The 22282-nt window shown below is 61.0% G+C and overlaps 1 protein-coding gene across 1 annotated transcript; it reads right to left on the bottom strand.

Annotated features, from left to right (window-relative positions):
• Nucleotides 1-6456: 6456 nt before the first annotated feature.
• AGBL5 (ATP/GTP binding protein-like 5) lies at nt 6457-22239 on the bottom strand. Its single transcript, XM_010565891.1, is given in 11 exon segments — nt 6457-7529; nt 8249-8439; nt 9151-9286; nt 15120-15289; nt 15892-16459; nt 17018-17196; nt 18134-18311; nt 20139-20305; nt 21655-21826; nt 22038-22137; nt 22140-22239. Coding segments are annotated over 11 exon segments (2244 nt in total). The 3' UTR covers nt 6457-7246.
• Nucleotides 22240-22282: the final 43 nt, after the last annotated feature.

The following is a 22282-nucleotide window of genomic DNA, read 5'->3' as shown; positions in this document are numbered from 1 at the left end:
CCCCCCCCCCGCAGGATGATCACGGACGTGCAGCTCGCCATCTTCGCCAACATGCTGGGCGTCTCGCTCTTCCTCCTCGTCGTCCTCTACCACTATGTGGCTGTCAACAACCCCAAGAAGCAGGAGTGAGGGCACCCGCGGTGAGACACGGCACCGGCACCGGCACCGCGCCTGCCCTGCACCGGCACCGCTCACCCCTCTTCCCCCAACAGGGCCGCGCTGAGCTGAGCCGCACAGTGCCATGGTGGAGCAGGGCCTGGCCAAGCACGGCCCCTCGCCCGGAGCGTGGCGGTGCCCGCCGCGGTGCCACGCTGAGGCGGGAGGCCGTGCTTCTTCCAAACAAACTTTAACGGAAACACGATAATACAAGAGGAAACCGTGTGATGTAAAAATATCTCCCGCCCGCGCCAGGTCCCTCCGCCGGTCCCGCGGGGAGGAGCGGGGCCATCCTGGGGTGGGAGTCCGCCGTCACCAAGGAGCGGGCGCTGCGGTGAGCCATGGTGAGACATGTGAGCCGGCCCCGGCACCCTGGGCGATGATGGCCACAGCTGGGAGTAGGCACGGTGCCACGCGAGCAGGTGGTTGTGCCTGGAGCCCGGCGGGGAGGGGGTTGAGCAGCAGAGTGGGTCCGGAGCCCCTGGTGCCGCCATGGCTCAGGCTCTGCACTGGTGCAGCTTTGGTCTGGGGGGGCCACAGCGGCTGTGGGGGGGTGCCCCGGCCCTGCCCCAAGCATGGGTGCAGACACGGTGCAGGCCGGTGGCGTGGGGCCCGGCGAGCAGCAGGGCCAGTGCTGGTGGCTGTGGTCAGGCCTCAGCGCAGAAGGAGAGGAGCTGCCGGTAGGCGCTGAGCGAGGCACGGGCTGGGCCTGGCGGGCACTGTGGTGCAGGAGAGCAGGGTGGAGAGGAGCCGCGGCCACACGGGCCAGGGCAGAGGGGCTGGAGCCCCCTCCCCAGCACCGCGGCCCCTGCCCAGGGCCTGCCGGCACAGGGCAAAGCAGGGCTGAGGTCCCCCTGCCCACACCGCAGCCCCCCCAATGCCGCAGGGCCATACCTGGGGGTGCAGGCCCTTGCCCCCGCACAGGAAGAGTCCCTCGGTGCTCTGCACCCCCCCGGGGAGTGCGGGGGCCTCCTGGCAGAGCCCTGCAGGGACAGAGACCGGCGTCGCCACTGGTGGGACAGGGGCACGCGGGTGCTCCCAGTGCCAGCAGAGCGTGGGGCCAGGCCGGGGCATCCCCTGGGCTGCCTTTATGCACCAGCACTGCCCCCACAGCCCCCATGCCTGGGGGTTGTCGGGGTCCTAGCCCCCCGCGCCCCCTCTGCCTCTTGCAGCACGTCGGGGGCTCCTGGGGGGTGCTGGTGCCCTCCTGTGCCAGGGTGAGCAGGGCCAGATGCAGGATGGGCGCTGCGGCCCCCTAGCCCTGTGCCGGGCCCTGCCGGAGGGGGTACCGCAGCAGCCCTGGCACCAGGGCTGTGCTGTGCCCTACCTGGTGGAGGCTGCGAGGCCCAGGGCCTGCCATGGCTGTGCTTCCCGGCCCGGCGGGCTGCGGTGCTGTCAGCGTGGAGCCCCAGCAGGCTCTGGCCGGTCGTTGCCCCCTTCCTCCGCACAGGGATCCTGCTGGGGCGCAGGGGAGGCCCCCCCAGGCTGCGGAGAACCACACGCCGCTCCTGAGGGGGCTGCTGGGAGTGAGGGGCTACAGCCCCTCTCGGGGCTGGTGGATGCCGCTGGGGCAGAGGGTGCAGCTTTGCTCAGGGCTCCCGCCACCCTGGCGTCGGCACGGGCTCTGGGTTGGCTGAGGGACGACCCCACGCCGTGGGACGGTCCCACGCTGTGGCTGATGCCAGCACCTACCTGGGCTGCTCTGGGGCTCTCCTGGTGTCCAGCTTCTTCGGGAGCGCCTGCGGGGAGGGGAGGGTCAGTGCCCAGGAGGGGTGGTTGTCCCTGGTCTTGTGGGACCCCCCACGGCTGCTGGGGGTCCTACAGAACCGGACCCCTGCCACCAGTGGTGTCTGCACAGCTCAGAAAAAATGCACATGGGGCAAAAAAGCTCCTGGCAGAGCCCCACAGACCAGGAGTCTCAGCCCCAGAGATGGGGGGTTCTCCAAGCTCTTTAGAGAAGACCCCCAGCCAGCCTGGGCTGTTGGTGTGCAGTACCCCACGTGCTCCAGGGGGGTCTGACAGCTCCCAGCACAGACTGGGCCTGGTGTGCCCCCCGGTATTCCCCAGCCCCACATCCCCCAGGCCCGGCTGGCAGAGTTATGGGGCAGACCCCTCCCAGGGCTCAGGGACCACCAGAGTGGGGGTTCAGGGCCCTGCTATCCCCCCAGGCTCCCTGCCCCAGGCCCTGCCGGTGCCCAGCGGTACCTGCAGCAGTGCTGTGCTGTGAGTAGCCGCTGGCTCTCCCACGCCGCGCTGGGCCTCCCGCGATCCGTGGCTGGTGCCGGTGCTGGGCGCTGCCCGGGCGCCCACCAGCAGGGTCCCTGTGTGACAAATGAGACAGAGCTCAGCCCACGCTGGGGATGCCAGGGATATGCTGGGGTCGGCAAGGGGGGCTGTGAGCTGCAGCAGGGGTACCAGCTGCCTGCCCTGGGCACACAGAACCGCTGCGGTGCAGATCGGCATGGCCTGGCCGAGTCCTGAGTGCTGCTGAGGTGGGAAGTGCCGGGGCTGGTGCAGAGCCCTCACCAAGTTGTGCTGTGGCTGGGCAGCTGCCTGGCCCACACAGGCAGGGAGCTGACCCAGCCACAGCTGCCAGTTGTGCCCCGGGCAGCTGCAGCAGCCTCGGTGGCTGGTGGGCTGGGCACGGCAGGCATGGCAGCACTGCTCTGCCCGCAGGCTCCGCGCAGGCAGGATGTGGCCCACGCTGCGAGTGCGCAGGAGGGGCCAGGGCCCGGCGCGGCACGAAGTGGGACAGACACACGGACACCCATGTGCTGGTGGTGCTGGCAGCAGCATGGAGCTGCTGCAGCTCTGGCAGGAGGAGCCAGGACTGCCGGCAGCCACACTGGCCTGCGGTGGCCGTTGGGGCTTGACACCTGCCCAGACCCACCCAGGCACAGGCTGGTGTGTGCCCAGGGCAGTGGCCCCCCGCCGATGCTGCCTCCCTATGCTGGCACCTTTCCCTGTGGCTGCAGCAGCCATGCACTGAGCCCCTGTCCCGCACGAGACCTGGCTGCGGTTGTGTTTCCTTTTAGCCAGGAAAGCCAGGACAGAGCTGCTCGCTGGGGCTGGAACCCCACCACGGCACAGGCATGAGGCACAGCCCCAAAGCCGAAGAGCAAGAGCAGCCACTTTGGCAGCTGCCGAAGTGCCAGCGGGGAGGACCATGACAGGCACTCGATGGCTCAGCATGGGGCCAGGGCCGCTGGTGGGAACCAGAGTCGGAGCCAGAAGCAGCAGCACCAGACAGACAGCTCGATTGCTGCAGGACAAGGCTGTGGCTGAGGACTGGGGTTTGCACCCATGCTGGTGCTCGGCAGCGGTGTGGGAGACAGGCAGGGGCAGGCACGGCTGGGCAGGGTAGGACCACGGTGCCCTCAGTAAAGCCATAGGCAGAACTGTGCTGGGGAAGTAACCGATGCCACGAGGGCTGCAATTCATCAGCGGGGCCACGCAGGCTGCCAAAACAGGGCAAGAGAAACCTCAGGCGGCTGGAGGGAAGACGCAGAACCCTGCACCTGGAGAGAATGGGCTGGGGCTGGCTGGGCAGCACCAACATGGAGGCCAGCAGCATGCTGGGCACAAGTCACCAGTACACCCAGCCACGCTGATGGCATCAGACAGGATCAGCCCTAAGAGCACTCGCACGCTGTCTGGCTGAGCTGGCAGCGCTGACAAACTTGTCCCGCGCCTATGGCAATCGCTCGGCAGCCGAGGAGGGGGACAGGGAAGGCGCAGCGTGCAGGCAAGGGTTGCTTTCCCTGTTAAAGTCTTTATCGCAACCCAGGAGGTTTCTCCCTTTTACCCTTCCTGTTCTTTCCCCCATCCCATCGGGAGAGCAAGCGAGTGGGTAACAGCAGGGGGCTGAGGTGCCCCCCGGGGTGAAACCATGACAGTGTCCCCTGGGAAACGGACACCACGTAAAACACCCGAGTAAGCCACGAACAACAGTGGGACCCCACAGCAAATGAGACCCTGTGAGCAGGAGCAGGCAGGAGCCAGGCTGTGGCAAAGTCTGGGTTGGGGCAAGTTTGCGGTGTGCTGAAGCACTCTCTGGGTGGTGGGGCTTTACAGGCAACAGTGGATGGTACTGGTGAGTGACAACTCTTAACCTTGGACTTGTCACAACCGAAACGGCACAACTTGGTGATGAACTCCAGCCAGCAAAGGCCAGGGCAGCTGAGGCTGCACAGACAAGAAGGTCACTAGGGGTTCTGCAGAGACACTCCCCCCCCACCCCCCCCCCCCACCTGTGAAGCCATGTGCAGAGCACAGGTCCCCTCTGGGTTCCCAGGGGCTTGGCCGATGCGGGCAGGCTGGAGCAGGAGCTGTGGAGAGGATTGGGGCTGGAGCACGAGGTGTCTGAGGAGAGCCCGACAAAGCAGCCCTCTGGGAAAGCAGCTCCTGCGGCAGCACTGCACAGGCGCAGGCTGTGCCCTCTCCTCCCGCACTCGCACAGAGACCTGCCCTTCCCCTCCCTGGCCCCCTTTTTGGGCACCTCTGCTCCTCAGACATGGCAGCTGCCAGACAAGACCTCGCCCGGGCAGCGCCCGTGGCTCTGCTGATCACTGGTGACGGCTGCACCCCTGCAGCCAGCTGGGTGAACTCCCCACCATGTCTGCAGGGACACCAGTCTCTGCCACAGCCAGGGCTTGCCAGGTGGCACAGTGGAGAGACAGCAGGGCAGGGGGGGCCCTGCGGCCACCAGACAGCTTAGGTTTGTGCCATGCCAGAGGGCTGTGGCTGGAGCCCACCAGGAAAGGGCTCCCTTCCTGCAAGGCTTGGAAGAAGCAGCTGGGAGCGGGACATGTCTCTGACACTTGTCAGGGGCCCCATCTGAGCAGCAGGTCCTGGACAGGACATCCTCCTCCGTGTAACCCAGCCATCACCAGGGGACAGCTGTCCTGCAGGGCCACAGCAGAGAGCAGCCTCCCCTCACCCTCGGGGCACGGCCGGTGGGGATAGCTGAGCATGATGTCCTGTCTGTGGGGACTGGCTCCTGCCTGTTCCACATGGACAAAGATCTCAGCAGCACGTGTGCAGGAACGGGAAGGATGGAACACAACTGGGGCACAGTGACTTCATCCTGTGCCATCTAACCATCGCCTCATCACACCTGGCTGGCGACCGCTGGGGCTGCAGGCAGGACCTAGAGCATTCCTGGTTCCTTCCCGGCTGCCTGGGGAAGGAAGAGTCTGTGACAGCATCCCGGCACCACTCCGGGATGGGACCCCTGACCGGAGGGCAGTGGCATGGTGCTCGTAAAGCAAAGCCGTGGGGTCAAAGCATTCCTGGGCCGCATTTCCCTGTGCAGACATGGCAGTGCCAGTGCTGCCAGGGCCCTCACGCTCAAAGCGCTGGCACCGCTGGCTGAGGCAGCAGGGAAAGCTGCTGGCAGCCAGAGCAGGGGGTGCCAGCCAGACTGGGCACACAGAAGGTCAAGCTGCCAGGTGCTGCCGGGGCAGGGAAGGAAGAGCCACATCCCAGTCCCACGAGCCAGGCAGCCGGGGCTCCACCAGCACGAGAGCACAGCATCCCACCAGGCACTTGGCTCTGCCGGTCACAGCTCCCCTTGCTGGAGGCCGTGCACACAGCACCCAGCTACCACACCGGCAGCCAGCAAGCAGAGAGTGCAGGCTAGGGAGGCAGAACGACACTGATCCATCCAATGGAGACAGGCTCTTCCCCTCCAGCCCCACAAGGTCTGTTCCTGCTCACGCGCCCAACTATCACCGACTCCCCGGCAGCTGGGGATCGGGCCAGTGGGTTGCTCCCGCTGGCTCTGGGGTGGCTCAAGCATGCACGGCAGAAGGAACAGACGTTACAATGTGCCCATGACAACATAAGCCTTTTATTTCCTCCCCACCATGTTCTCATGGCAGATGAGAAACAGTCACTACAAAGTGCTGGAAAGCAAACATGGAGGACGAAGCAATGCGAGAAACACAGGCGGAGCACGAGAAACAAGCCTACAGTCAGAAACGCAGCAATCTCTCCCGAGAGCAGCACCAGTACACAGAGCCTTGACACAACGACAGCTTCAGAGTCACACCCAGAGTCACACAGGCAGCCCCCTCCGCCCCGAAAGCGGACCCTCACTCTCACACCTCTGATCTTTGGGCACTGGGATACTTCAGAGCACGGTGCTCACTGGCCTCCAGAGCCCCACAGCCGACTGGGGCTCCCAGTCCAGCCCCGTTTCCTCAGCTGGGGGCCTGTGGGACCAGCCCACAGAATAGCATGGGGCACTGGGGCTTTCCCCACCATCGGCCAGCCAGCTGCAGCTCTGAACCCCCAAGGGGCCTGGAGCAGCACTGCCTGCCCTGCCACAGCCTGCAGTGGTGCTGAGCCCCCTGCCCCATGGTGAGGAAGCCAGCATTGCCTTGGTTTTGGCACCCTCCCGCTGCCAGAGTCGGGGTGGTAAGCCAGGGCCTTTCTCCTAGCTGTGCAGGTGGCTTGGCAGCTTGGTGCTGCGAGTTGGCCCCCACCGGACAGGACTCACCGTGTGTTCAAAGCCCCCAGTGACTAATTACAGCTCTGCTAGCCTGCCTCACCATGACCACAGTCATGTGCCATGATCGACTGCTGCTCAGCAGGTGCCTGGGAAGGGAGAAGGCACTTTGGTGTATCCCTACAGGCCTTGGGAATGCTTTGGGAGCAGCTGAGGCCTCGGGAAGTTGAGCGGAGGTTTTCTGTGCTGGCTTCTCCAGAAACCCCTTGGCCCCTGCACCACCAGTGCAGGAAGGGCCATCTCCCCCGGCAGCCCACAGCGGACAGAGTCCCTGCAATCTCGGTGCAACAGAAGTGGCAGGCAGCTTCTGCCCAGCCAGGGGCTGCAGAGCCGTTGGGCAGGAGCTCAGCTAGGCCCCCTTGGTTCCCTGCAGAAGCTGTGCTGGAGGAGCCACGGGTCTCGCCGTGTGGCGTCTGTCCTGACTCAGCCAGGGCTGCTCTGCTCGGGACACAGCACAGAGCTGAGCACGGCATCCAGGACCCTTCCAAGGGGAGGGGGCGGCGGTTCACACGCACTTCTTCCACGCAAACCCACTTTTATTACGTCAAAGCACACTGTTACGCTGGCACAGAGCTCTCCTCAGGGCTGCGGCTTCACACAGCAGCTCGACAGGTACTGGATCAAGCGCACAAGAGGTCCCCAGCGCAGCTTACCTCTGCCCGGTGCTGGGGCTCTGGCGCTGCCTTTCTGAAGACTCTGGCTCACAGCGGCCGGACCCGAGGGCCTGCTGCAGCTGAAGGTGAAGCTGGGGGAGGCTTTGATCTGCGGCGAGTCCTGCTGGCTGCTGCCGCTCCCGCTGGTGCCGTTGCTGAAGCTCCTCATGCGGGACAGGGCGTTATCGGAGGCTGAGGTGGGAAGCCCGCTGGAATGGGATGAGAAAGAGGAGGCTCAGCCTGGCTCTGTGGAGAGGGGGTCCCCCCCACCGGCCACCTCTGTGCACCCCCATTCCTTCCCAGCCGGCTCTCCGCCGCTCCTGCCGAGCAGGTTTGTCGTCTCCAGCCCAGGCACTGAGTGTTAGGCTGCTGATGCCGCTGATACACCATCTCTGTCAGACCCCCGGACTTTTCCCCAGCCGTTGGCAGGCGGCGGGGGACAGGAACAGAGCCCATGTCACAAGGGGATGTCCCTCAGCAGCAGCAGACCCCAGTCCCCCACGCTGTACATCGCTGTCCTGGCAGCCTCGGTGCAGCAGCATGGTTTCAGAGTTCCCACTCCCTCACCCCCAGTCCCAAATCCATCCCAGTCCAGCGCCGGACCAGGCTGGGGAGGGGGAGAAACAGAAGAGATGCTGGTTCTCTCTGCGGACAGATAACCACTTCCCAGGTTACTGGGGCAGGTAAATCCCAAACAGCTTCACCCTGCAAGGTTGCGTGCCCCTCTGGCCTGCCGATGACTCAGAGCTGAGGGATACCCTTCACAAAGCAAACTCTGCAGGGACAAGCACGGGCCCCAACAAGGTGGGAAAGCAAGCAAACAAATGTTGGCTTCATTAGCTGCAGGGTAACTCACTTGGAGTACATTTATCATCTCTAATTGGCGTTATCCTGCAGTTCTTGAACACTCAACCCGGCAGGCGCTTACGTGGAGCTCCTGGGGGGGGTCCTGGCACCTCCTCTCCTCCGTGGGCCCCCGCCTGTGCCCTTCATGCCCCGCACGTGCTTCAGCATCCAGGCTCGCAGGTTGCTGAGGCAGCTATGCTCTGACAGGACGATCCGGGGCCAGGGATTGCACTCTGCCATGTCCAGTGCTGCCACAGCCAAGGCTCTCCCGACCTGCAAGAGGCAACTGGTGAGAAAGACCTTGAGAAAGAGCAGCAACTCTCTAGGACTTGAGGCAGAAAAAACAAAGGAAGGAAAGAAAACCCAACCCCAAATTCCAGACAACCCCCCTGAGCTCATTTCATCTCCATTACAGACTCCGATCGAGCTCCCTGGTGGGAGGAGTGTTGCCGTGGGAAGTCTCTAGGCGCACAGCATGGACGCAGGGCCAGGGCGAGTCAGGCACCCACAGCCACCAGGACCTGCTGCCTCTCGCTGCAGGCATTAGACAAGCAGGCAGCCCTACACTCAGCAGGGAGGGACCAGGGACCACATGTGTCAGCAGTGGTGTGAGATGCGCAGGGACAACCCTGGGATGCCCCAGAGGCTGAGGGCAGAAGTCTCCAGTCCAGCCAGGGGACAAAGCATTTTGGGGCTGGGGCTAGTGGCGGGGGCTGTCACAGACGGCCCCGCAGGCTGGTGTGGGCTGGGACGTACCGACAGGTTACGGCACTGACACTGAGAACACCCTGTCTCTCACACAGCTCTCCAAATCCGCACCACGGACCAGCACAGGAGTTGCGCTGTTTTCATGGGGACATACAAGTGCAGAAGCAGGAGAGAACGTGAGAGTTTCTTCCTGGGAGGTGAAAGTCCTGCCTGCAGCACTCAGGGCAGGGAAGGGCTGCGCACACCCAGCCGCTCTGCCGCTGGGCTTCCCCTTACCTGCTCAAACAGCTCCACGGTGTATTTGGAGGGGAAGGCAGGAAGGGGCGGCGGGCTGGCCCTCCCATTGTCATGGCAGGCCACGGGGATGCTGTTCACCGAGCGCCCTGTGTTGTAGTTGCATTCCAGTGTGTAGCTGTGAAGCACAAAGAAGCCCACGTTACCCAATGGATCCACCACTGCCCGAGCACAGCAGCACTACTGCTGCCTCTTAGAAGACACTCTGTCCCCCAACCCTGGGAGGGAAGGCTCCCCAGGGGAGTCTGGAGAGAAGACGTGGCTCCTGCCATTGAGCCGCAGCTCTTGCTGCAACCTGCTTCACGTGCACTGCATTTTCTCGTCCGCTGAGGTAGGAATAAAGGAGGTAAAAAAAGCAACAGTTGGCCATCAGGTGGAAGTCAGAGGTGTGCTGAGGACAGGAGAGGCACCTGTGTCACAGGTCAATGAACCGGACTCTGAAATCAATGCCAAAGAAAGGACTGGCTAAGGGGCAGCTGGAGAGCAGGAGCAGGAGCAGGAGTGGCCAGCTATTGCTGAGCACCGATCTCCCAAAGTGCCAGTGTACCCACCTCTTACCTTAAATCAGCAGTCGAGGCACCCAGAGCTGCTAGGGACACCCCAACTGCTTTTCAGGGTGAAGCGACTACCAAAAGATGTTCTCTGATTATCCTAAAAGGGTCTGCAGTCATCCCTGGTGAGTTCATGCTTAAGGACAGGGCAAGAGGTTCACAAAGGGCACAGGAGAATGGGTGGCACGTCGTTCCCCAGGAGCAAAGCCTCAAGCTGTACTGATTTTCTGGCAATGAGACACTGGACCATTGATGTGGCACAGACTGCATGACTTCAGGGAAGGGGCAAGAGAGTCACAGGGCCATCTTCGTGTCTCTCTACTTCCAGGGAAAACCCAGTGAGAAGTCACTGGGACAGAGCGGTGGGTGCAACACTGAAGGTCTGCGCCGCCGAGCCCTGTGCGGAGGAGCAGCCTGGTGTGCTGCCAGCAGAGCCGGGAGTGTGCAGTGGAAAGGAGATCAGTGGTGGAGGAGGGGATGGAGGTGCGGGCTCGGACGTGCTGCACAGCCAATGCGTGGAGCTGAGGGATTTGCAAAAACACATATGGCCAGGATGCGTATCCTGATAGTTTGCAAACCGATAGCGGGAGTGTGTGTAACGAGCACGGGGAAGTGGGAACTCTCAGAGGAAACCCAATAAAACTGGCAAAGCCGAAGCCTTGTAGGGAGACTGGTGTGAGGGAGGTGTTAAATGGCTCAGCTGCAGGGGCATCCCCCACAGCCTGTCGACAGGAGAAACTTGCCTTCATCTGCCGCAGTGTGCCGATGCTGTCCTGGCACCCACAGGGCTAACCACCACGGCAGCTCAGTGGGCTCCAGAAGGCAGAGGGGATCACCCTCTCTCCAGCCACTGGTTCCCAGGCTATCACCGTGGGGCCAGGGGCCCTTCCCTGTGTGCACCCCCCAAGCTGCGGAAGGGCTGGAGAAGGGGCCCCAGATCACCCCTCTCCAGAGACAGAGGGTCCTGTAGCCCAGCACAGCCCCCTCCTCGCTTGCTCCCAGCCCTGCACTGCCCACTCCACGCCCCAGCAGCTTGGTGCTGGCACTTTGCAGACAGAGCAGGGAGGGAGGGGGGACTAACAGACAGACTGACAGCCTTCCCTGGCTGCCAGGGCAAGGTGCCATGCAGGGAGCAAGGCAGGAGCTCAGCTCAGGGGGCCAGAGCAGGGCTGAGCCTCGTTAAACTGAAATAGCAAAAGATTGGTGCCCTGGAGCCACGATACTACAGTGATGTCAACCTTGCCTATTAACAACAACAATGACCAATTTTCTTTAAAAAATGCCAGATCCTGAATACATGTCTGGTTGGAGAGTTGGACTTTGTCCAGGCTGACATTGCCAGCTGGCTGAGACTTACCAATCTCCCCCTGGGTGGGAGCCAGAAAGTAGAAAGCACACACCAACCTCCCGAGGAACTTGCCGCACACTTCCAGCACTGCAGCACAGTCAAGAGGTGCCTCATCTCCTCACCAACCCAATGGGATGCCTCCTGCCCGGGGGGGGCTATTCTAACACGGGCATTGGGGGTGGGCACTGCTGGACCTCATACTTACAAAGAAAAACTGATTGGGGGTGTGCAGGTCAGGAGCAGCCTTGGCTGTGGTGACCATGTAACGCTGGACCTCAGTAGCCTGAGAGAAAGGAACAAGGTAAGAAGCAGGATCACAGCCCTGGACGTCGGGAGAGCAGATTTTGCCTTTTCAGGGATCTCCTTGGAAGAGTCCCCAGGGACAGGGCCCTGGTGAGGAGAGGGGGCCAGAAGAGCCGATTCATTTTCAGGGCTCACCTCTTCCGACTCCAGAACAGCCCACGCAGATAGGTGGGAAGTCAAGCAAAGGCGTCAGGAGGCCTGCGTGGATGAACACAGAGCTCCCGATTGGACTTGGATAAAAAAAAAAGGAATTGCACAAGAGTTGGAAGAAGGGAGAGGTGACCTGGGAGGGACACAGATGCTGTCTGAATGGGCAGCGATGGGGCTACGAAAGCCAAAGCCCACCTAGAACTGAATCTGTTGAGGGATGAGAAGGGCTACAAGGCAGCTTCTAGAGGTGCATCAGTAGCAGAAGGAAGACAAGGGAGAGTGTGAGCCAGCTGCTGACTGGAACGGGGGCCAAGGTACTCCATGCCTTCTTCACCTCAAGTCATCACTGGCGAGCAGCTCAGCACACCTGCACAGCTGGGACACCACAGGTCCGTGGGACCCGGCAGGACACCCTTGCACGTCCCAAGGGAGGCGGCTGACATCCTGGTGAGGCTGCTGCCGATTATCTCAGAGAGGTCCTGGTGACCAAGGTGGGTCCCAAGGACAGGGAGAAAGCAAACGTCACCTCTGTCTTCAGAGCCAGGCACCCACAGGCTGGTCAGCCTCACCTTGATCCCCAGGAAGATGATGGAGAAAAGGGTCTTGGAGACCCAGGAAGGACAGAAGGTGTCTGGGACCAGTCAGCAGATTTACAAAGGGGAAATCACACATAACCACCCCAGCAGCCTTTGATGATGTAATGGCCAGCTCCGAGGCCGAGGGAGAGCCGTGAGCGATGGCTTATGGCTTTGGACACTGTCTCCCACCCCACCCTTGCCTGCGAGCAGATGAAGGACAGGCAATGCCAGGGGATGGGGAGGTGGCCTGGACGCTGGCTGATGCGCCTGGCTCAGAGCCCAGCTGGAGTCCCAGCACTGGCAGTGTGCCCCCGGGTCAGTACCGGATATCAGGATGCTGAGCCCCTTCACCGGTGCCCGAGGTGCCAAGGCAGCATGTGCCCCCAGCAAGGCTGCAGAGGATGCAGAGCTGGGGTTGATGCTCCAGCAGGTCGTGCTGCCCTGGGGAGGGACTCACCAGGCTAGAGGAGGGGGCAGGCAGGGACCTCCCCACTTTCCCACGGGGAAAGGCAAAGTCCTGCTGCAGGGAGGAATAACCCTGGGGCCAGCCGGGGGAGAGCAGCTCCACAGAGACAGACCTGGGCGTCCCGCTGGGCACCGAGTTTTGTAAACTGACCCCAAGGACACTAATTGGGGTCTGCCCTTCTTCCAGTTTCTCTGTTTGCTGTCTTACTGTGTTCTTTATTCCAAGCTTTGACCTCTCTCCACCCTCAGCATTTTCAAGGTGGGGGAAAAAAACCTAATGGCTTTTAAGGTACCTGATGAATACCTGCACACGGCACCCGGTTACTCTGTGTGTGTCTGTTACACAATGTGACGTGTGCTAGAAATTCACCTGTGCTCAGCAGGGTTGAGAAAAAATATAAAAGAAATCATCTCTTAAGTATTGCTTCTATCCCCCAGAAAGTGCTGGAGCCCTCCAGATCACTGGAGGGTGTTGGGGAATTACTTCCTGATATGGGTCTACGGGTGCTGGATGGGCCACCCAGGGGTGATGCACAGCTGGATCATGGACAAGGAGGAACTTGTCAGCTGGGGATGTGATAATAAACATCAGCCTTGTCTGTAGTGACTGTGAAATAGTGGAGTTCATGATCCCGAAGGGAGGAGAGCAGCAGAGCAGACTCTGGGCCTCAGAAGAGCAGATTTCAGCTAATTCAGTGCACCAGTAAGGCAGATCCCATTGGAGACAGTTCTGAAGGACAAAGGAGCTTAGGAAAGGTGGCAGTTTTTTGAGGACAGCATCCTCCAATTGCAGGAATGGTCCATCCCGGTACTCAGTGAGATGCACAGATATGCCAGGAGATCAGCTGGCTGATAGTGAACTTGCGATGGAGCTCCAGTGCAGAAAGCAGCGGGTGGGGTGGGAGGATCGCTCTGCCTGGAGATGAGGCTCCAGGAGGAAAACCACCAGAAATGGACAATAATCAAGTTGGGTCATGTTTCTCAGGAGAACCCCATGTGAGCCCATGGCCCCTGAGGGGCAGCACCCAAGGGTGCCGAGGGGCTGCCGAGGTCCTTGTGGGGCTCCTCTCAGTCATCTCTGGAAGATGACAGGGAGTGGGGGGTGGTTCCTGATGGGTGGAGAAAGGCAAATGTTGCATCTCTTGTCACAAAAGACTAGCCAGGGACGAAGTGGCCGGTCAGCCTCCCCTTGGTCCCTGTGAAATCACCGAGTGAGTGCTCCCAGACCACGTTTCCAGAGGCAGGAAGGAGAAGAGGGTGACTGGGAGCTGCCAGCTAGGATTGCTTGCATCTCTCTGACTGCTCAGAGACAGTTCATCTTGCTAACACCGCAGAAAACCAGCAAGTCTCCCTCCCCATCCGACATGCCCGTACAGTACCGCGCAGCACGGGCACCGAGAGCACTCCAGACACCAGCAGAACCCCCACTGTGTTTCGGGATGTCGCTGTTGGATTAACCATGGGCCGTTCCCTGCCAGCCACAGCAAATGGGCACAGAGCAAGCTACAACAGGAACCTGAGCCCAAAAAACTCGTGTATTTGTTACTGCAGGGTTGGTTTTAGCCAAATCAGCAGGCTCTCTGACCCAGCCCTGTGGCCAGGCGCAGAGAAGCAACAGAGCGCACAGCAAGTGCTGAGGAAATGGGGGAGAGAAAGGAGCCAAGGGTGCCACCATCGCTGCCAGCAGCCTGGTCCTACACCAGCCTAAGCCAGCAAAATGAAACTGCACCCACAGAGAGCAGCTGTTCACAGGAGAAGGGGTGCAGAGGTTTCTGGGGGAAGTCCAGGGCTGGTAGGAAGCCTGGTGCTGCTCCCACATTTCCTCAAACCACAGATTCCTGTGGAATGCAGCATCTTCTAAAGAAGCATTACACACTTCTTGCACTTTTTCCTCAGCATCTGCATCTGGCCACCACTGGGGCCAGAAGAGGGTAAGACAGGCTGTTGGGCTGATTGCTTCAGCCGTTTTTATGTTCCCAGCAACCACAACAAACAGGCCAAAAATATCCCACCCCTTGTTGGAGAGGCACATGTGGCTGCTACGGGTCACACGAATATCCTCAACCCACAGAATCACAGATTGCTTGAGACTGGAATCTTGCATGGCAATCTTGCATGCAAGGTCTAGGGAAGCTGAGCCCATTACAACTAAACAGGTTTTAATTACAGCTCATTACAAATATCAACATCTGGGAAAGAGGTGAATTCCTCCTGGAAGACGGTGCACAAGCAGCTCTACAACAGCGAGGACAAGAAGCCAGAGCAGCTGCAGGAGGGATGTGAAGGGACAGGAGATACAAGAGGAAAAGGAGTCAAACGCGGCAGTAAACTGGCACAGCTGGGTCCTGGCCTCTGCCTACACCGAGCACCTAACACTCCTCTTGGCCAGTTCCAACCCCACCAGAGAGCCGCACAGGGCACAGCTGCCCCCACAGAAGTGGTTTCAACTTTCCTTAACATGCTGCCTCCAGCAAGACCACCCCCTTCCAGGACAGAGGGGAACTGGGCCAGATCAGCTGGCATGGACATTTAGCAAGTGAGCAGAGGTTTGCCTACCTGTGGATGATCCCCAAGGCTTTGTAGATGGCCACTCGCCCGCTGCCCTCCTTCGACTGCCCATCCCGTTTGTCTTTGGCGTACATGTTCTTCTCCGAGAAGTTACAGCCCATGAAGTCAAAGTGAGGTGAGTTCAGGGAGATGAGTTTGGGGAACAACATGTTCTCCACCTGCAATGTACAGAGAGGAACACGGGTGACTTTGAGGAGAGCCGTTGGCTGTTTGTCCTGCTCCAGCACTACCAGTGCCAAGCTCTGGGATGCACTGGGCTGTTGGCTGGGCCCACCCTGCTCAATTCCAGAGTCTCACACGCTCCAGCCCTGCCTGGGGGATGCTGCCCACCCCTGCCTGCCCCCTGCCCATCCCCAGCAGGGAGAGGCAGCAGCTGGGCTCTCCTGACAGCCTGCTCATGGAGGCAGAGAGGAGGGAGCCCAGCGGCATAGCTCTCCCCCACCCTCTCGTCCCTTAGGAGAAGGGGTGTAAGCTCTTCTGTCCTCCCCACGCCAGCTGCCAGGGAGAAAGCTGAGACCTGCTGCAGCTGCCCCGGTCACAGGCCCTGGGAGGGGAAAGGGAGAGCAAACCCCACCAAGCACCAAAAGCAAGGAGGGCAGTCAGCTCTGCACCCCAGCCCCTGCCTTGACAGGGTGTGACAGGGACGTGCCACCCCCTCTCCCAGCAGTGGGAGGGAGCGTTTGGGACCCTGGAGATGGGGCAGAGCTGTGAGGGTCCCAGCCTGCTCCAGCACCTCTGTACTCCTACCCCCTGCCCTCACCTGATCATTTTCATCACTGAAACTGTTGCCGTACATGAAGCAGCCGCGCTTGGAGGCGTGCCCATGGAGATCGACATAGTAGGCCAGCCCACTGTCCTGGGGCAGGATGGTTTCGGGGAGAGGTGCTGGTGGAGGCCTCCTGGCTTCTTCCTCACAGTGCTCCGCGGTGTGGCTTGAAGGGAGGATCCAGACAGCTTGGTCCTTGCCGCCCAGTCCTTGCAGCTCGGTGGCAGGTGCTCCCGAGAGCCGGGGTTCCTGAGAAGGGCTGAAGTATGTGCTGGCACGCCAGGTGCTGGGTGAGTTGCGGAGGTTATTGGCTTTCTCCAGCTCTGACAGGGCTGCGTCCGGGGATGGGGTGCTGCTGCAGACGGAAAGGTTGGAAGATTTTGTGCTTAATGAGCTGGTGCTGAGTGGGGAGACGTATGTCCTCCAGTCAGGAGAGCCCGGCAGGACGCGGCTGTGAACGTGGTGGTAGAGGAGGACAGCTTTGGCCCCATACACTGCAGGGTGCAGCTCGGCGTCGGGGTTGAGATACTGGCGGTTCAGATTTACCCCACGGGAGTCAGTTCTATGGAGAGAGCAGAGGAGATGTGAGGTCCTTTGCACAATGCCATCCATTCTGCAAAGGCAGATCTGACCTTAACTCATAACGGCCGAGGCTTTGGGCTCTATCCTGGAGCACAATTGGCCAAACCATCCCCTCACAGGCAATGGACTCTACCCCAAAACGGCTGAGAACCTCTCTCCTAGTGTGGCACTTGCCTCAGCAAGGCAGAGCCCTGAGTGATCTCCCTCCCTCCTCCCTGAACCTGGTCCAGGGAGAGCAAGGACAGGACAACATCTGAGTGCCTCAAATGCGCAGGGCAGCATTGCTCACCCAAGCCAGAAAGCCCTGATCCAGGAGATGTCCTATGCAGGAAACAGCAGCCCCAAGCCCTTGCCACAGATCCCGGGGAGTAGCAGGGAGAAGTTGCTGTAGCCTGCAGGCCTTGGCTTATTTTACTGACGCAGAATCTTGGGATTGTTCTTCCCAGCCATCACAAAATGCACAACAGACTCCAAACCAGGAGAGAACAGCTCAGCCTGGACCCCAGCAAAGCTGCACCTGCAACCTGAGCTCACTCACCGATAGTGGCCCCGCACCACCCCGTCAGGGTTCAGCATAGGAATGAGCTTAAAGACGAACATCCGCCGCAGCATCTGGGCACGAGGGTCCTCCTCCCGCAGGATGAAGTCCAGAAAGCCGTTGAAGACAAAGCTGGAGGGTGTTTCCCCCGGGTGGACTCTGCTGCTCAGGAAAAACACCTGAGGGCAAAAAGACAGGGACAATGGGCAGGTTCCTGCCTGCCCCAAGATGCTGCAATGGCTTAGCTGAGGGGCCAAGCGCTCCGGGGGGCTCCCCCCTCTGCACCACAGCCAGGCACCATGCTGCCCAACATGCAGCTAAGGTCTTTATGTGGAGCAGACAACTAGGTACTGGGTGCAGCAACACAACAGTTTTCAGTGGTTTCTTTGCCCAGTGCCTCCCCCATGTCCTACTTGGAATAAGGTTGCTTATCCCTGTGTGAGACTAAAGGGACAGAAGCCCTGCAGCCTGCTACCAAGAGAAACCAGAGCATGGGCGGCACAGGAGCAGAGATGCAGAAGCGCCTCAGGGAAAAGCCCCAAGCGATCCCACAGAGCGGGAATGAGCTCGAATGCAACGACAACATAAAGCACCTCCTAAAAAACCCTTCTCTTGGTGGGAGCTTCTCAGAAAGAGATGCACGTGTGGTGCAACCCAGCTGCCCATCCCAGCTCTGGCCACAGAAGGAGCTCCCTGCCCATCCCTGTTCCCAGCAGGCAGGGCCCACCTACTGCAGCAGGGGCTGACACCCCAAATACAGCCCTTCCATCAGTTTCTTCACAGCTTAACAGAACAACAGTGTTAAAAGGACAGAACAAAACTCCTAGGAAATGAGACCCTAATTTTTGCCCTGAGGAACAGGTGTGTGGTGCTACCAGAGGGCATTTCAAGGTGCTAAGTAGATGCACTAGGGCTCCTGGCAGGCAACCAGTTCCCACACCTCGATGCAGGATCTCACAGACTCTCTACTCCCCATGCTCCAGCCCTCCAGGACATGACACTTTTCAAGTCACAGATGCGAGGGTGGCAGTAAGGCGCCGACACACAGGCCACCACACACTGCTGACCATGCTCGCTGTCCCCAACACAGCCCCAAAGCCGGTGGCGGCAGCTCACCCTCTTCCCTGCAAAGCGGCGTGGCCGGGGAGTGGTCGTGTCTGGGAAGAGTTTGTCCAGCCGGGGCTCCCGTTTCTCCAGCATGCCGTGGCACGAGGTGACGGTGAGCAGGTCCACTCGCAGCTTGTCCAGGGAGTGGCAGAGCAGCTCCCGGTGGTAATAGACAGAGTCGAGGGAGCTGCAGAGCAAGGAGAAACACTCAGCCAGCCTGCCCCAGTCAGCTGGGAAGGCACGGGTCGGAGCCTTCCCCACCAGGGAAGAAAGCAGCTTGGCTGGCGCAGCTGCCATCCCAGCTGAGCATGCCGCTGGGCTGGGGACTGAGGGACAGGGCGCGGACCCTTGCCGTGGGCAGCTGTGGGAGATGCCTTCAAGGAGCGAAGGGGGCTCCCAGCTGGGCAGGGGACACTCTCCGCACCTACAGCCCTGAGCTCTGCCTCTAGCTGCTTGTCCAGGACGGTGTCCCTGCTCACTCTGCTCCCCAGGAGTTCAACAGCCCTAGCCTGACCAAAACTGCCAAACCCTCTCCTGCTGCCTGCAGGCACCCACGGCTGAGCTGGTCACTGCCAGCTCCCCTCGGAGTCCACCAGGATCACGAGGAGGATTCCTTTGGAGGAAAAAGTGGTGGTTCAGGGCCTGGGGTCATGCTGCCTGGCCCCTTCCATGGCTGCGGAGAGCAGTAGGAGAGTGGCTCTTGCACAGCCAGACCCAGCAGAGGTACCCGTGGCCGTCAGGTCATCCCACCGTGGCAGCACAAGACTACTCTGGCGGGGAAATAAACCCTGGCTGGCAAGAGGGGCTGGCCACCTCCAAGGGTGTCAGCTGGGATGGGCAGGGGAGGCAACAGCCCCCTGTCCTTTGGGAGCCCACCGTGGCCAAGGCAGCACCCAGCAGCAGTGAGGTGTGTGCAGGGTCACCAACAGCCTGGGCACCAGACAGCCTGCCGGGTGCTGCTGCAGGACCAGCCTCCGGCCTCGGGCGTTCGATGTCATGATTGTGTGTGACCCACCTGCGCGGCGTGGAGATCCCTCCTTGCCCTGCTGATGGCCCCACCCAGGCCCCCGGCAGCTCCCACTGTGCCGAGGGAGCCGGGGCCTCCTGCGGGATGGTTCGGTTGGGACCACCCAGCCCTGCCGTGATCCCGAGGGGCTCAGGGGCCTTGCATCAGTAGGTGAGTTTGACCCATAGAGACTATGATATTGCCATTAGAGTCTTACCAACTGACTGCCAGATTTTGAAATTCTTATAGTTCTCTGTTGCATGACAATTTAAGAACAAACCCTTTTCAATAAGCCATTGCTCAGCCCTTGTCTAAGAAAAGGTATTTACGATCCCAGCCTGGTGGCACGGAAACTCTCTGGGGCCAGGAGGGGCTGCAGGGCAGTTATCTGCAGAGGCACCTGAAGACTGACTCTGTCCTCCTCAGCCGGGCGTTAAGTTCTCCTCTGACTTTCAAGAGAAATTCTTGAGATCAGAGGAGCTTCCTAGCGCCATCCACAAAGAGCCCGGCGCTGAGGCTGGCTCTTGGCAGGGAGATCTCCCTCTGCAACAGCAGTTGCAGAGGAAGGGAGCAGTGGGAGAGAGATGCCCGGACATTCCTGCAGCCAGGAGGTGGAAAGCAAATGAGGTCTTGGCTTCCAAGAACCCCCTCTCCTTAAACCAAGGGCTGCAGCTCTGTTATAGCCCCTCCTCAAGCCTCTTCTGCCTGATGGGAACCTGCCCTTAGGAATGCCAGAGGGATCTGGTCTGAAGCAATAAAGGCCGCTCTGGAAGCCCCTCGGAAGCACGTGCTTAGGAGCTTGGGGGGAGCTGCTGCAGCTGCCCCTGCAGAGCTAGGGCCCAGAGGAGCAAGCATCAGGCAACTACCGGGGGGCAGTGGGGGGCACAAAGACACATACCCCCCTCCACCTTCTACCCCACTGCAGGAAGAGCTGAACAACACTGCACTTCCACAGCAGGGGCAAAGCCAAGCGGGCGAGGGCTGGGAATGGGGTGGGAGGGTGCGCACCTGCTGGGAGACATGTGCCTGCACTCCTGGAAGCGGCCATCCAGCTGTGCCAGCATCTCCTGGCACTCCGTGTAGGAGAAGGGGTAGCAGAAGGCAAAGTAGGTGGTGGCACCACGGTGCTCCAGGAAGCGGTGCACGAAGGACAGCACAAACTGCGTCTCCACCATCTGGGACAGACACAAAGCAGAGGCTGAGCAAAGGGACGGCCCGAGAAGCAGCCAGCTGAGGGCACGCAGAGCCACCTCCCGGGCACAGGCCAGGCAGCCATGGCCACCACAGGCCCCTGCGGTTCTCCTCCAGCACTGCCACGCCAGTTCTCTGGTGTATCAGGTGGTACCTGCAGCCGCTTGCCCTTCCCTAACTGCATGGGAATCAAAGCTGCGCTCCCTGCAGATCCCAGCCCGCTTCACTCAGATCCCTGAAACATCACGCTCTTTCCTACAAAGCCTTTGGTTCCCTGCTTGCCCTGCCACACAGCACTCGGGTCTCCGGAGCAGTGCCAAAGCCTCGGTGTATGCCTGGCTCTGGGTCAGAGCTGTCTGGGAAACCCAGGGGTTTCCTTCTAGTTCTCATGCCCACCCACCAGCACTCTGAGACAGAACAATAATTACTCTATTTCAGCACACTTCACAAAGTTAACGAGCGCTGCAAAGCTCAGGTGTATGTTGTGTCTCTCCCTGGTGCTAGCATGGGCCAAATCAAGCATCATCTTGTCCTATGTCAGGGGATGGGAGATTCTCTCTGGCCCCTGTTCCGTGGGGCAGAAGGGGGGGGGGCATGCTGAGGGGCTTGCGGCCTCCCCACAGCAGTATGCACAGAGCAAGGACAACCCAGAGCACCTGCAAGTGACTCTCCCCCAGGCAGCTCCTACCCAGACCGAAGACAGAAAATGCCAGGACCAGCAAACTCCTGTTTGAGGCCCAAACAGCTTAGTGGGGGTGTGAGAGTCAACCTGCTGCTATGGCTCTTCCTGCTGGCTTCGGTTCCCTGGGCTCTCATCCTACTGCCCTGTGGCCAGCACCGCTCCCCTCGCAGGGGCATGAGCAACCTGAGGTCGTGTGGCTTGCCACAAAGAGCCATTTACTAGCCACTCCAACGACTGATGAACAGGAAGGGAAGCACCAGGTGTGCTTTGAGAGCAGTTCTGTGGCTACCCCTATCATGCAACAGGGAAATCACCCAGCAAAAGCCCACGCCCCAGCCAGAGCTGGCCAGCAGAGAAGAGAGCTACTGGGTCGTCTGCTCCCGAGTGCTCAGCCGAGGGAAGAGGCTTTATCACTAACCCCCCCCGCCCTCTCCCCTGGGGCTGCCAAAGTACAAACCAGCCACTCACCTGCCCCATCCTGCCCTGCCCCGCAAGGCTGGAGATCACCCCGGCCTGGTAAGTGAGGGGTGTTTGTGCCCCAGAGCTGCCCCCCCAACCCTGAACAAAGGGTCCTCCTCTCCCTACCTGTTACTGCCCTTCAGCCGAGGCCCCCCCACCCCCGGCAGAAGCCCCCATCCCCGGTGCCCGTACCTCGAAGCTGGGCCGCTCGCGGATGCGCTCCCAGCGGGGCCGCACGGGCAGGGTCCGCACGAAGGGGGACATGCCCTGGGAGTACAGCCGGCTCTGCTTGTTCATGTTCAGGATGTGCAGCTTGATCAGCTTCCCCGGAGCACCCCCCCGCACGCTGAAGTAGAACCAGGACCTGGGGAGGGACCGAAGCGCCGGGTCAGCCCCTGAGCCCACCGGTCCCCCCTCTCCCCAGGCCACCCCCGACCTCGCCGGCCCCGCCAGCTTGTCAGATCCTGGGGCTGGGGGAACAGACCCTATGAGCCTCCCCACAGGGTATCCCTGCCCCTGCTAGCTACCCCCCAGCCCCTCGACCCCGCCGGCCACCCCCCGCGCCGTACCGTTACCTGTTGCCGTTCTCATACTCGGTCTGGGCACAGTCGGGCCGCGTCCAGACGTTGAACTCGTAGTCAGCGGCGGGGAGAGCGGCACCCCAGGCCGCGGGGCCGCCCCGCCCCCCGCCCCGGGCGGTTCTACCTGCTCTACGTGTGCCAGGTTGCCCGAGTCGAAGCGGGAGCTGAAGAGCAGCCCGCCGCAACGGATCTCCATGGCTGTCGGGCCGCCGCGGCCCCGCTCATCTCACCGGCCCGGC

Source organism: Haliaeetus leucocephalus, unplaced genomic scaffold (assembly GCF_000737465.1).
Source record: "Haliaeetus leucocephalus isolate CR32 unplaced genomic scaffold, Haliaeetus_leucocephalus-4.0 Scaffold197, whole genome shotgun sequence".
In the NCBI taxonomy this organism is placed as follows: domain Eukaryota; kingdom Metazoa; phylum Chordata; class Aves; order Accipitriformes; family Accipitridae; genus Haliaeetus; species Haliaeetus leucocephalus.
Note: the sequence above shows the minus strand (reverse complement) of the source record. Positions and strands in the feature narration are given on the sequence as shown.